The 13,979-nt window shown below is 40.0% G+C and overlaps 1 protein-coding gene across 1 annotated transcript in view; it reads right to left on the bottom strand.

The window, feature by feature from the left end:
* DNAH9 (dynein axonemal heavy chain 9) overlaps positions 1–13,979 on the bottom strand; it is a 224,218-nt gene that overhangs the window by 45,085 nt on the left and 165,154 nt on the right. The window contains exons 58-59 of the mRNA XM_063292577.1: positions 10,051–10,221; positions 9,534–9,656 (exon numbers count right to left, since the gene is read on the bottom strand). Of these exons, the coding sequence (XP_063148647.1) occupies positions 9,534–9,656; positions 10,051–10,221 (294 nt within the window). The remainder of the gene's footprint in view (positions 1–9,533; positions 9,657–10,050; positions 10,222–13,979) is intronic.

The following is a 13,979-nucleotide window of genomic DNA, read 5'->3' as shown; positions in this document are numbered from 1 at the left end:
GTCAAAATGCTACTGGGGAGGAACAGAGGATGAGCTCAACTAGCCCCAGACGTGATGACGCAGCTAGCTCAAAGCCGAAAGGACGGCTAGTGGCCGATGGTGCTGGTGGTGAACGGCGAATCCGATGTTCTAAGGATCAACACACCATTGGAACCTGGAATGTAAGATCTATGAGCCAGGGCAAATTGGATGTGGTTATTGGTGAGATGTCAAGATTAAAGATAGACGTTCTGGGCGTCAGTGAACTGAAATGGACTGGAATGGGCCACTTCACATCAAATGACCACCAGATCTACTACTGTGGACAAGAGGACCACAGAAGAAATGGAGTAGCCTTCAAAATTAATAGTAAAGTGGCTAAAGCAGTGCTTGGATACAACCCAAAAAACGACAGAATGATCTCAATTCGAATTCAGGGCAAGCCATCTAACATCACAGTGATCCAAATATACACCCCAACCACAAATGCTGAAGAAGCTGAAGTAGAGCAGTTCTATGAGGATCTGCAGCACCTACTGGACAACACGCCTAAAAGAGATGTTATTTTCATCACAGGAGACTGGAATGCTAAGGTGGGCAGTCAAATGACACCTGGAATTACAGGTAAGCATGGCCTGGGAGAACAAAATGAAGCAGGACATAGGCTGATAGAATTTTGCCAAGACAACTCACTCTGCATAACAAACACTCTCTTCCAACAACCTAAGAGACGGCTTTATACATGGACTTCACCAGATGGACAACACCGAAATCAGATTGATTACATCCTTTGCAGCCAAAGGTGGCGGACATCTGTACAGTCGGTAAAAACAAGGCCTGGAGCTGACTGTAGTTCAGATCACGAACTTCTTCTTGCACAATTTAGGATCAGACTAAAGAGATTAGGGAAGACCCACAGATCAGCTAGATATGAGCTCACTAATATTCCTAAGGAATATGCAGTGGAGGTGAAGAATAGATTTAAGGGACCGGACTTAGTAGATAGGGTCCCGTAAGAACTCTGGACAGAAGTTCGCAACATTGTTCAGGAGGCGGCAACAAAATACATCCCAAAGAAAGAGAAAACCAAGAAGGCAAAATGGCTGTCTGCTGAGACACTAGAAGTAGCCCAAGAAAGAAGGAAAGCAAAAGGCAACAGTGATAGGGGGAGATATGCCCAATTAAATGCAAAATTCCAGAGGTTAGCCAGAAGAGATAAGGAATTATTTTTAAACAAGCAATGCGTGGAAGTGGAAGAAGACAATAGAATAGGAAGGACAAGAGACCTCTTCCAGAAAATTAGAAACATCGGAGGTAAATTCCAGGCAAAAATGGGTATGATCAAAAACAAAGATGGCAAGGACCTAACAGAAGAAGAAGAGATCAAGAAAAGGTGGCAAGAATATACAGAAGACCTGTATAGGAAGGATAACAATATCGGGGATAGCTTTGATGGTGTGGTCAGTGAGCTAGAGCCAGACATCCTGAAGAGTAAGGTTGAGTGGGCCTTAAGAAGCATTGCTAATAACAAGGCAGCAGGAGATGACAGCATCCCAGCTGAACTGTTCAAAATCTTGCAAGATGATACTGTTAAGGTAATGCATGCTATATGCCAGCAAATTTGGAAAACACAAGAATGGCCATCAGATTGGAAAAAATCAACTTATATCCCCATACCAAAAAAGGGAAACACTAAAGAATGTTCAAACTATCGAACAGTGGCACTCATTTCACATGCCAGTAAGGTAATGCTCAAGATCCTGCAAGGTAGACTTCAGCAGTTCATGGAGCGAGAATTGCCAGATGTACAAGCTGGGTTTAGAAAAGGCAGAGGAACTAGAGACCAAATTGCCAATATCCGCTGGATAATGGAAAAAGCCAGGGAGTTTCAGAAAAACATCTATTTCTGTTTTATTGACTATTCTAAAGCCTTTGACTGTGTGGACCATAACAAATTGTGGCACGTTCTTAGTGGTATGGGGATACCAAGTCATCTTGTATGCCTCCTGAAGAATCTGTATAACGACCAAGTAGCAACAGTAAGAACAGACCACGGAACAACGGACTGGTTTAAGATTGGGAAAGGAGTATGGCAGGGCTGTATACTCTCACCCTACCTATTCAACTTGTATGCAGAACACATCATGCGACAAGCTGGGCTTGAGGAATCCAAGGCTGGAGTTAAAATCTCTGGAAGAAACATTAACAATCTCAGATATGCAGATGATACCACTTTGATGGCTGAAAGTGAAGAGGAACTGAGGAGCCTTATGATGAAGGTGAAAGAAGAAAGTGCAAAAGCTGGCTTGCAGCTAAACCTCAACAAAACCAAGATTATGGCAACCAGCTTGATTGATAACTGGCAAATAGAGGGAGAAAATGTAGAAGCAGTGAAAGACTTTGTATTCCTAGGTGCAAAGATTACTGCAGATGCTGACTGCAGTCAGGAAATCAGAAGACGCTTAATCCTTGGGAGAAGAGCAATGACAAATCTCGATAAAATAGTTAAGAGCAGAGACATCACACTGACAACAAAGGCCCGCATAGTTAAAGCAATGGTGTTCCCTGTAGTAACATATGGCTGCGAGAGCTGGATCATAAGGAAGGCTGAGCGAAGGAAGATCGATGCTTTTGAACTGTGGTGTTGGAGGAAAATTCTGAGAGTGCCTTGGACTGCAAGAAGATCAAACCAGTCCATCCTCCAGGAAATAAAGCCAGACTGCTCACTTGAAGGAATGGTATTAAAGGCAAAACTGAAATACTTTGGCCACATAATGAGAAGACAGGACACCCTGGAGAAGATGCTGATGCTAGGGAGAGTGGAGGGCAAAAGGAAGAGGGGCCGACCAAGGGCAAGATGGATGGATGATATTCTAGAGGTGACGGACTCGTCCCTGGGGGAGCTGGGGGTGTTGACGACCGACAGGAAGCTCTGGCGTGGGCTGGTCCATGAAGTCACTAAGAGTCGGAAGCGACTAAACGAATAAACAACATACATTTATTACACAATACCTTTGCAGTTACTTTTTCATATCTATAAAATCAAAGAGAAGATTAGACTGATAGGGTAGAAGAAAATAATCCCAAGTATCCAGGCATACTCTCAATTCATAATAAACCACTTCCTAACTAACCTTGGCTTGGCTTGGAAGCTAAGTAGGGACAAGCCTAGTTAGGACTTGGGGAAGAGACCACCATAGAATGCCAGGGTTTAGAATACATTGGGAAATTGAAAAGTATCCTAGAAGAAAGCAATGACAAACCATTTCTGCAATATTATCAAGAAAAATGCATTGACGTGTCCACAAAATCACCAGGAATCCTGAACTAAATGGACCAAAGATCTGACTCCTTGTGAAGCAACATCTCTGTGAATAAGAAGCCAGAATTTGAGAATCAGATTTCTGCTTGAAGGAACTCAGACATGGAGAAAGGCCTATGGAATCTGGGTTTTCATGATTAAATGGTTTGACTTTATAGAAATAGCGTTACTAAAAGTTTAACTAATGGTAAGAGATTACATTTGTATAATATGCATTTATATCTGTGTTGGAGAAGGTCAGAAGTCACTTTCCTTCTATTTTTTCTATCTATTTCTGCATTTTTATACTGTAGTTTTTCTTTTCTCTTTAGTTCTGTATTCTATCTGTTCTGTACTCTATATTTTGTATTTTAATTATACTTTGAAAATCAATAAAGTTTTAAAATAAAAAAGAGAAAGGCCTATGCACTTTCTCTTTTTTTTATTCATAAGGGGAATGTCTGAAGAAATGTGCATATGAGGAAAGAGAATAAGGGTTAAGGCTATGTCCTATAAGGCCCCCTCAAATATAAATGAGCAAACAAACAAATAAATAAATAAATAACATTCAGTTTGCTATGATGAAGAGCTCCTCCTACCTCCCTTTAATTAGACCAGATCAAAGTTGAGACGTTCAAGTATGAAATTTAAGATCTACAAATTCTGACATCTCTCTGCTTTACAACTTCATACTGTTTCCAGATGATGATTATTCACCTAAAAGTTGTTTGTTCTATGTTGGAAGAAGGACAATACTTTGGGACTTGGCTGATTAGATTTGGCCTTCAGGCTACTATTTTCCTCAACGTGAAGCCAGACAAATGCTCAATAATATTTTCCAAAATTAGAAACTGAACGAGGTGCATCACCTTCCCCACCACAGTTCTATTACTGATGGTTGTAGGCTGCAGAGAACTGCTCATCATAAAGTGATTTAGCTTTTTGATTTTTCACTTCCATAGTTACAAAACCTACCAGAAGCACTGCTGTTTGTTTGTTTGTTTGTTTGTTTATGGATGGAGGATTAAAGCAAATTTCTTCATCTTTGATATGGAAAACAAATGATCATATGACCATTATCAATTCTAGATTGTAAATTTCCTTCAGACTCCAAATTATGACAAGCAGAGGAAAAAACAAAAAGAGAAGGTGATGAGGGCAGAAGAATGAACTGCAGTTTTAAATCTAAATCTCATTAAAGGCAAAGCAGATGACTTACATCATCTTCACACCATCAACCAACCATCACTGTACTCATTACTGTTATTTTGGCACCATGATGGATATAGTGCCTCTAGAAGACACTATAAGCTGCTAGTGGGAAAAAGACCTTAAATATGCTCCAGAAAAGAGTGTCTTAAAGCAAGAAACAAAAAAACTTGAGCTACTTGTCACAAAATATGATCAGCAACTGCTAACAAGTCTCAGGCAACATTATGAATCTCACCCTCTGCAGCACTTTCACAACTACAGCTTTTGTTTTATTTTAATTTATTTTAATTTATTGATTTTTATAATGATGGTGAATGTGTAAAAAAGAAAGGGGAGCTTTAGGGGCTCAAGCCCTAATTCTAGTGCATAATATATATTAAATTTACATGTTTCTAAATTGCCCACATAAGGACTAAAAACAAAGATGGAGCAGTCTAAATATTCAGAATATTAATATTCAGAAGTTAAGTGGAATAGCTCTGTTTGTTTTTCACAATAGCTAGGATGAGCAACACTGCTTTATTGTCAGCATTTAAAAATAATCTTCAAACTGAACAACCTTAAAGGCAGAGAGAGAGAGAGAGAGAATTCAACTCAAAATACTTTATTAATGAATATAGCAGTATGGTATATTGTATGTAATTATGAAGAAGGTTTTACAACTGTAAAGCCATTAGTCCAGGCAGAGAAAAAAAGGATGGGAAGTAGTTATATAACTTATGCTATCCAGGTCCTGTAACTGAACTCTGAACCTTTTGTTCATAGCTGCCTATTCTTAATCCAATAGTTAACATCAGAGCCCCTTGCCAATTTTGTCATTTTTTGACCTAAAATCAATTGGTTTTTTTTCCCCATTACTTTTTGACCAGAAACCCAATTATCTGAGACTATGTACATTTCTCACTGAAGGAGCATCTTAGTTTCCCATTTTGGGCATCCAGAATATTAGAAAATCTCACTTGAATTAGTTAGACCTTTGCTGAAATTCCTCCATGAAGACTGAAGAACTCTATGGCTTGCCTCCAATTACTTCTTCATTTTCCTTGCTGAAGAGGGAAGCAAGAAGCAGCACCATAAGACTACAGTTATTTGAATCTCCCATAATTATTTAGGAAGTTAAATCTTCTTTTTTCCAAAGGCAGAGATAGTCTACAATGGGGATAAGCAACCTTTTTGGCCAGGGGACATTTGGACTTTGGAGAGCATGTGGTAGGAACATTCCATAAAGAAGTGCCACATAGGAGCTTTGCCAGTTTAGCCAATGGCTATCCTGGTGGCCATTGCCAGTCACAAAGCATTAAGTTACCATGAGGCAAACTAGACCCCCAGGATGCTTCTCAATCCCTACCATCCCAGCGGTAGGGACTTCATGCACCAAACAAATAATAAGGCTGCATCAAGTAGTACAACGCTGCTTCTCAGAGCTGCTCCAAATCACTGGACTCAAGCACCAACACAGAAAAGCAAGGTTCTCTACTCTGATGCCTTCCATCAAGTCAGTTCTGTGAAGGTTTTCTTTGCCTGGTTATTTGCCTCCAAAGGAAAATATGCACTGCAGCCTGTGATAGGCCAGCAAAATTGCCACTTCACTCTAGCATGGTGACTTAAGCACCTAGAAGCAGAGCATGTTTCCCTCTGCAAAAGTACCTCCAAGTGGCACTTCATCAGAAGCTCAATCAAAGCAATGTACCTCTTGGGGGCTTTTCACAGGCCTATTAAAGATGATGAGGGAGACTGATGCTTTGATTTGCAATTCAGCAGCTCTCTCTCTCTCTCTCTCTCTCTCTCTCTCTCTCTCTCTCTCTCTCAGTATGTGTGTGTTTCTCTCTCTCTGAAGTCATGTAGGACAGGGAACCTGAGGAACTATCCTACCTACTTCTAGACTACAACTTAAAGGATGCTCAGAATCTCGCTTGATAAACAATCCAATGGCATTCAGTCTATCCTTATGTCATTGATATTTTACAAAGATGGTGGGATAGGCTACACACTTGCTACTCCTACAGAAAGTTTCCTGGCAGACCTTTAATGACTTCTACGAAGCTTCCAAAAGGGACAGCATATACCCATCTAAAAGCATGCTTGATCTTAATTCTTTTACAACAAAATGCTTAAGTAGAATTGTTTTGAGTTAAGCAAATCTTATTTCAGTTTTGCCTGTATATTTCATAAGTTTTCAAAGAACTGCAAACTTATTCCTAGTCTTTCTTGACTAGGTAACAGCAGGACTAAGTCATATGCAAATAACAAACACAATCTGCAAGTCATTCAGGGATAGCCCTGGATTTTATGACAATTCCAAGGGTCAGAACAGCCCTGATGTATAGTTTCAACTGAACCCAACTGAGCTGCTCCCCCTCTTAACCTGCTTCTCTCACACTTAGATTGCCTTTGTTTCCAATCCATTCCAGCATTTGATGGATTGGATAAGAGATATGATGAGACCACATCTTTTTTTGCCAATTCCATTCTGTAACAATTTAAGACCCAACTCTGAGTTGTTATTTAGAGTCAAACACTTTCCTGAAGTTGATGAAGCAGGACAGCATCTCCTTCTCTTCTTAAAAGAACATGTGAGGAATTTTGTATTGTAGAACTGTGATTGGTGGCAAGAGACCAATTTAGCTTTCATGGATCATTCTTCTACTTTATTCTTTTGTGGAGGACACTGCAAAACAGTTTGCTGATATTCTTGCAGATCTTCATGGGGGCAGGAATTGACCCATTTCTATTTTACTATTAAAATGTGAAAGGCTATTTGTTGATCTAACCATGTATCTGTAAAATGCCCTGTTCCTATTGCAGAATACAGGTCAACAAGAGGAGAGTAGAAGGAAGTTGTGGTCTCTGGTTATTCAGAGTTTTAAAATATTGTTTGTTTGTGTTATAAATCTTTATCAGATAACAAGAGGCAGTGATGTTGCCTGCTAGCAAGAAAGAGAGGTTTTATAAAGTGACACAGAAATGGAAGAAAGTAGGGAGCAGACATTCTAGGGTCAGAGAGAGCGAAGGAGGTGGTACAGGCACTGGTCATTATTAGAAAAGGTATTGGTTGCTCCTGTACAACTCCCAAGTTGCCTTGATGACCGTCCCAAGATTCTGCAGTTGATGACTAAATCATGGAAATGGGAAACAGCCATTCAAGGATTGATGCTAAGAAGCACAACTTCTATTGTGGAAACCTAATCAGAGTTGACTGAAATGTATCTGTCTCATCATCCTCATTCTGTTTTGTCTTCCTGTTTGTTTGTTTTATTCTTATATCAATTTATATGACTGCCCACCCAGCACTTGTGACTCCAGGCAACTAACATAGGATTTAAAACACACCCACACACAAACACAATAAACATCAAATGAATATCAGAAAACAATGTAAATATGAATTGCACTCAAATCCATAACCCCAGGTCCAACAAACACAAAAACACATAAAATGTGCTCACCAGATATCCCAGCCCCATGTCTGGAGGAATATCCAGGTCTTTAACACTTTACAAAAAGCCAGCAGAGTCAGGGGGTGTCCTGTTCTAGAGAGCAGGTGCCACCACAGAGTAGGCATGCTGCCTAGGTCCTGCAGATGGCATTTTTAAGTGTGTATGTGCATCTGAAGATGTGTTCGGCCATGTTCTGTTTGTGAACTGCCTAACAACCTCACTTTCTAAGCTACCTAGTTGTTCTCAAGGACTTCATTATTGAAGAGGTCACCCTGCACTGAATGGATCAAGACTTCAAGGCCTCCATGGCAAACAGAGATCTCTTCAAGACTGCCACAATGAACAGTTACATAATTCATGTCTAGCTACATTCATTCAGCAGTACACATGCTGGATTTGGTTTTCTTTCTTGGGTGGAAGGATTATGATCTGTGCATGAAGAAATTTTCTTTAATTCCAATGTCATGGACAGATCACAATATTTTGGATTTACCCTACTGGGATGTCTCTGTGGGAGTGGTTACAAATTATCAAGCTGATCTATGCAAGGAAACGAACATCCAAATGGTTTCCTGATCAGATTTCCCTATTAATTTGCTAGCAGTTCTGAAACTCCAGTTGACCTCTGAGATGGAGAGATAATTGACATGACTTCTTCCTCCTCCTATTTTCCCCACAATAACAACCCTGTGAGGTGAGTTGGGCTGAGAACTCTTGACTGGCCCAAGGTCACCCAGCCGGTTTTCGTGCCTAAGGCGAGACTAGAACACACAGCCTCCTAGTTTCTAGCCTGGTGCCTTAACCACTAGACCAAACTGGCTCTGGGACCTGCATTAATTATGCCTTCTTACAATAGGGAGATATTTCTTCATGTCTAAAAGAAGAAATAGTGACAATTCTAGGTTGTTGTTTGTTTAATCTCCCTGATTCCCACATTATTTGACAATTTCCAGCCATGCTATGGCAACACATCTTAATATACCATTTGGACAACTGCAAGGCATTTTACATGGGCTGGTCCTGAAAAATGTTCAGAAATTTCATCTATAAGGTTATGTTGCCAGACAGTCAGGGGTTGGTTATAAGACTTCCTTGTTAAAAAATCACACTGGCCATTAGTTTATTTCCTGACACCATTACTTAAACGGCTCCAAAAAATGTAAGACTGGCCTTCATAGTCATATAGTCTATGAAGTTTTAATTCAAGAAAGCAAATGTACCATAGGTCAAGACTACGGATCCTCCTCCTGGCTACCAATTTATGCTCTAGCCTTTCTTTGCTTCATTCTTCCTTCACGTAATCAGTTCTTTGTTTATTGCTGAAGGACTGCTTGAGCTCCTATGATTAGTTGCCCTTACAGATCACGCTTTTCCTCCCACTATGGATGGTAAATGTTCATGGTAGTAAAAAGCCTATGCTCAATCACATCATGGTCATATTTTGCTTTAGGAATTTGACCTCAAGTTAGAAAACATCAGTCCCAGCAACTGGGATCAAAAAACGGCCCAGTAGCAGAAATGGTCTGACATGAAAAGTGAATATATATATATATATTCAACACAATCACTAGTAATAAAGACTTATTTGGGGTTTTAAAAGTTACCTTGATGCCACCCCATGATTGATTCGTCAGAAAATCTACTGGACTGGTGACTCCTGTTTGTGCAGGATATCGCAGCAGGAAGTTAAGTTCCGTTGCATTGATTTCTTTATTCTTCAGAAGTATCTGCAACAACAAACCCAGATTATACTACAGAAACTTGCCAACATTTCCTGAAGGCTACAAGGGCATAAGCCAGGCAATGTATCTAGCAAGATTCTAGAAGTGAAGAGATATCAAAATGCTAGTAAGGGGATGGTACAGAGGTGTCAGGAATTGCAGACATTTTGTACTGAATTGCTTCTGTTCAAACTTACTGAACCACAATACAATGAAGGGTCTAACACACCAATGTAACCATCATACAGAAACGCAAAGATGATAATCCACTACTGAAAGAGTTACAGAATTTCTTACCTGGTAACTCCTAAGCAAAATGTTGCAGCATAGAGAACGCTATCCACCAACGCATGCCACTTAGAAACTAACTGGTGTAAGAGTTAATAAAACCACAAGTTACCTGGAAAGTGACTTGGGCCGTGTAGGTCAGTTTGTCACATTCAAAGAGTCCACGAGTTGTATATTGGAACACTGAGAATGTGATGCTATCAATCAGGTTGCTTACTCGCTCTTTCAGGATTTCATCTGGTGGAGCTCTTGACACAGCTTTCTGGAAGACCACATTAAATGCCTAGGTGGAGTAGGAAAGAGAGACAGAGATAATGAATCACTGTGCATATTTTCAGGAAGATCTCCAAAGACTCCTGGCTTAATAATACTATGTTGATTTCATCTAGTCTTGGAAATTACAGTTAGAGCAAACTAGTTTTTGATATAAAATGTCATGCTGGATTTCAGAAAATTGAGAAGAAAATATATTTTCTAGCTAGCTAGAATTCAGGTAATCTAGGAATGAGTGACCTGCAGCTACTGCTGTACCCACACTTGGCTCACAAGCTCTTTAGGCAGAATGGAAGGATTCCAAATTTTCATTTTTTTGAAGGACAAAGATATAAATCTGTTATTGTACTGTCATGGGCACTGAGGAAAGCAGAGTTAAACAGAACTGGGCAGCTTCTTCTTTGTCTTTTATCATTAGCAATGGTTATGCATTATAGAGAACTGAGCTGCCATCATAGGCAAAAAAGGTTGGTAGACTCCTGACAAACTCCATGGCAGGCTGGCCCAACGCAACCATTCTACTTCAACTGCATGACATACCAGACTCATTAGTTCGAATTAGTGCTGAGCTGAAAGTTCTGACTCAAAGAAATAAACGGAGGGAGGGAGAGATTACCTGATTCTGGTACCAGAATTCACCTTACCAGGAAATTTTATCAGAAATTTTCCCTTACTGGCACATCTTACAGGCACAGTAGAGATCCAAAGCTAAATTACATGGCCATTGCCTTCCTGGTCAATATATCACAGCTTCTGTGTGGACTGGGCTCTGTTTTGGTCTGGGCCTGATCTGTGGTTTTTAGTTTTCTTGCCTGCTCCTTTCAACCCTCCATTCTTCTTTTCAGCCAACATCATGTTCTGCCCCACAATAATTTGGCATCTCTTCCTTTTTCAATTCCTTGCAGCCTTACCTGTCAACAAATCATCCTTTTTTTTCCTTCCTCATATCTTCCAGCTCCCAGGATTTTAGTCTATAACTAAAGCTTAACACTGTGGCAATTTTTATGAATCTCACCATGGATACATTTGGCATCAACAACTAATCTGTCATTCTTGGTGGCAGGGCTTATTTTATGGAATACGTCACTGGAATTAAACCAGGTCTACTCCTTAGTGCAGACTGGGAGAGCTCTCAAAATCCATTTATCCTCTCGGGCCTTTTATCACTGCTATTTGGCTTTTGTGTTTTATGACAGTTATCTTCTGCTCTTGTTTTTATGGAACTTTTTACTGTTCTTTATGAGCCATCCAGAAATTACATTCATGGTTTTGTGAATTTTCAAGTTAAAGATATTTTAGGCTATTGTAACAAACCTACCAATTATCAATCTATAGATTTCTGAAAAAGAATATGTACTTCACATGTAGCATTCTAAGTGTGCCATTAGTTCGTGGGAAGCAGACAACAGTAAGTTGGCTTGCAAAGTAGTCTTAAGATTAGAGGCCCATCTTGCATTGAATAGCATGAACATACAGTATACTTGAGGGGAAAACTGGGCTGTGGCTGCATATATGGCACACTGGCCAAAATGTGCCAGAACTGGCCAGTACCATCCCTACCGTTAACCTGGAATGCTGCCTGTAGCATGGGTACGACAATGGCTGGTGACCTAGTGTACACCTTATTTATATTACTAAAAAAGCATTAAGTGAAACCTTTGATTGACCAAAGCCGTAGTAGGCAACAGAGGTCGACATCTATAGGCATATTAGGTAACAATCATGACATAAAGAGTATGAATTAACAAATCAAAAGGAAAGTAGGGAGACAAAAAGGTAAGCAAGCAAGATGGTGCTTGTAAAACCAAGAGAAAGCCGAAGGATGTAAGAGTTCTAAGCGAAGATAGTTTGATCTTGGAGAGTTGATGCATAAATGCATGGAAGTGAATGTGAGGCTTAATTAGAATGAAAGAGCTAAAATTTATGTCAGAAAACATAGATTGATTTAATCTAGATTGTTGGGAACACCTACAAAAAGTGGAATCCATAAATTAATGACAATTGCATGTTAGGCTCCAATTAATGGTGCCAAGGGAAGAAGGGTGAGTTTTGGAGAAAAGTGTACAGCAGTTCTCATCACATTCCAGATGAATATGACCCAAGGGAAAGTCGCTTCTGTTAGGTAACCTGAATGAATGGGTGGGAGTGAAACTGGAGGATATAGAAAAAGTGACTGGGCCATTCCAGAAACTAAAAATGAGTGAGCCAGGTGACTGTGAATCCCTGCTTAGAAGATGATCTGCTTATTTCAGAGAAATAGTTTAAGCAAAGTCTATTAATTTGTATACCTAGAAAAAGAAGTAATTGAAAAGTCTGACTGATGAGTTTCCAATGAAAATGTGGGAGAAACAGTGAAGGATTCAAGAGAGATGACAGGTTCTGAATGTAGTACAGACCATTATTTGGGTCTGTCAAGAGTGGCCCTTGGGAAAAGGAGGACTTTTCTTAATATCCTACAGAACACAGACACAAAGACTGTATTTGTTTTTCCCACACAAAACTGTTTTATTGTACAAAATTAAACTCCTATCCTATTCTACTATCTTCTCATTACTGTAAGATTACTACTATTCTATTTCTATTCTTATTTAATCTACACATTTCTATCTCTATGTCCTACTTCTATGTTGGCACTACTTTTCTTATCTTAACTATTTCTTCTTTAAATCTTTCCTTTTTCCCCAGGTCTTCAGATCTTGTCACCAGTCTCAGACATCTGCATGTGAAAACCCTTTTCACTCCTTTATAGACTTGCAAATGGACTCCCCGCACCCCACCCCAGCACTCATAGTCCTCTGTGTCTGGAGCTGTTTTGTGGAGCAATGCTCCTGAAGGCTGCTGCACACAGCAGGCTTGGTCTGGTTTGCCGACTTGCTTGGGTCTGCAGACTCTGGCCAGGCTCTTTTCCTCCCTGGTCTCTCAGCTCTGCCTCTCAGTGGTCTTGCAGCTCCAAGAATTGAAGTTTTCTCTCCCACTGCTGAGGTTCTAGCCTTTGGGTTGGAGCTTCTCTTGTCCCGACACACCACATGCTTGGTTTCAGTTCCCTTTTTATGAAACAAATTCCCCAATTAAGGAGAGGGTGGGGCTGTTTTAACCCTCCTTCCCAGCACCAAAACTCTGGATCCCAGGAAGGGAAAATGCCTGCTCACTCTAAGCGGGGAGTTCACTCTTCCACAGAACCGGAAGAAAAGAAAAGAAGCGAAAGAAACTAGAGTAAAACTAGAGTGACTGCGGAAAGCAAAAGTACAACTCTGGTATTTAAAACTATTGGAAGACAGATTAATCTCCATGATTATAAAGATGATATAAGGAAAGAAGATGTGGAAGCTACTTGGAACAGAGTGAAAATAGATATTTTGTTATGCATTTATTTTTTTATTGGACTTATAGGCCAGTCCAATTAGCTGACTCTGAGCAGCATACACCTCCCCAATATGTAATAGGGATTAAAATCACATCATAAATTAAAAAACAATTGCTAGAAATATTTCTTTGAATGAAGGAGTTGTAACTAAAAACATTAACAGTTAAAAAAGAAACCACCACTCAACCAAAAGACAATTACAGCAATTCAGCCTCCCTGGATTGATGGAACAACCAGGTTTTCACTTCCTAAAAGCCACAAGGAAAGTGGGCAATTGCACATCTGGTGGGCAGAGTGCTATTCCAGAGAGGGGGCCAGCGACTGAAAAAGCATGCTTACATGGCCCCTGAAGATGACAGTTTCTAACTGAGGGGACATGTAGCAAGCCCACCTACAAGAGCTTA

This window comes from Candoia aspera, chromosome 2 (genome assembly GCF_035149785.1).
Source record: "Candoia aspera isolate rCanAsp1 chromosome 2, rCanAsp1.hap2, whole genome shotgun sequence".
NCBI classification, from domain to species: Eukaryota; Metazoa; Chordata; class Lepidosauria; order Squamata; family Boidae; genus Candoia; species Candoia aspera.
This window is presented reverse-complemented; position numbering and strand designations above follow the sequence as displayed.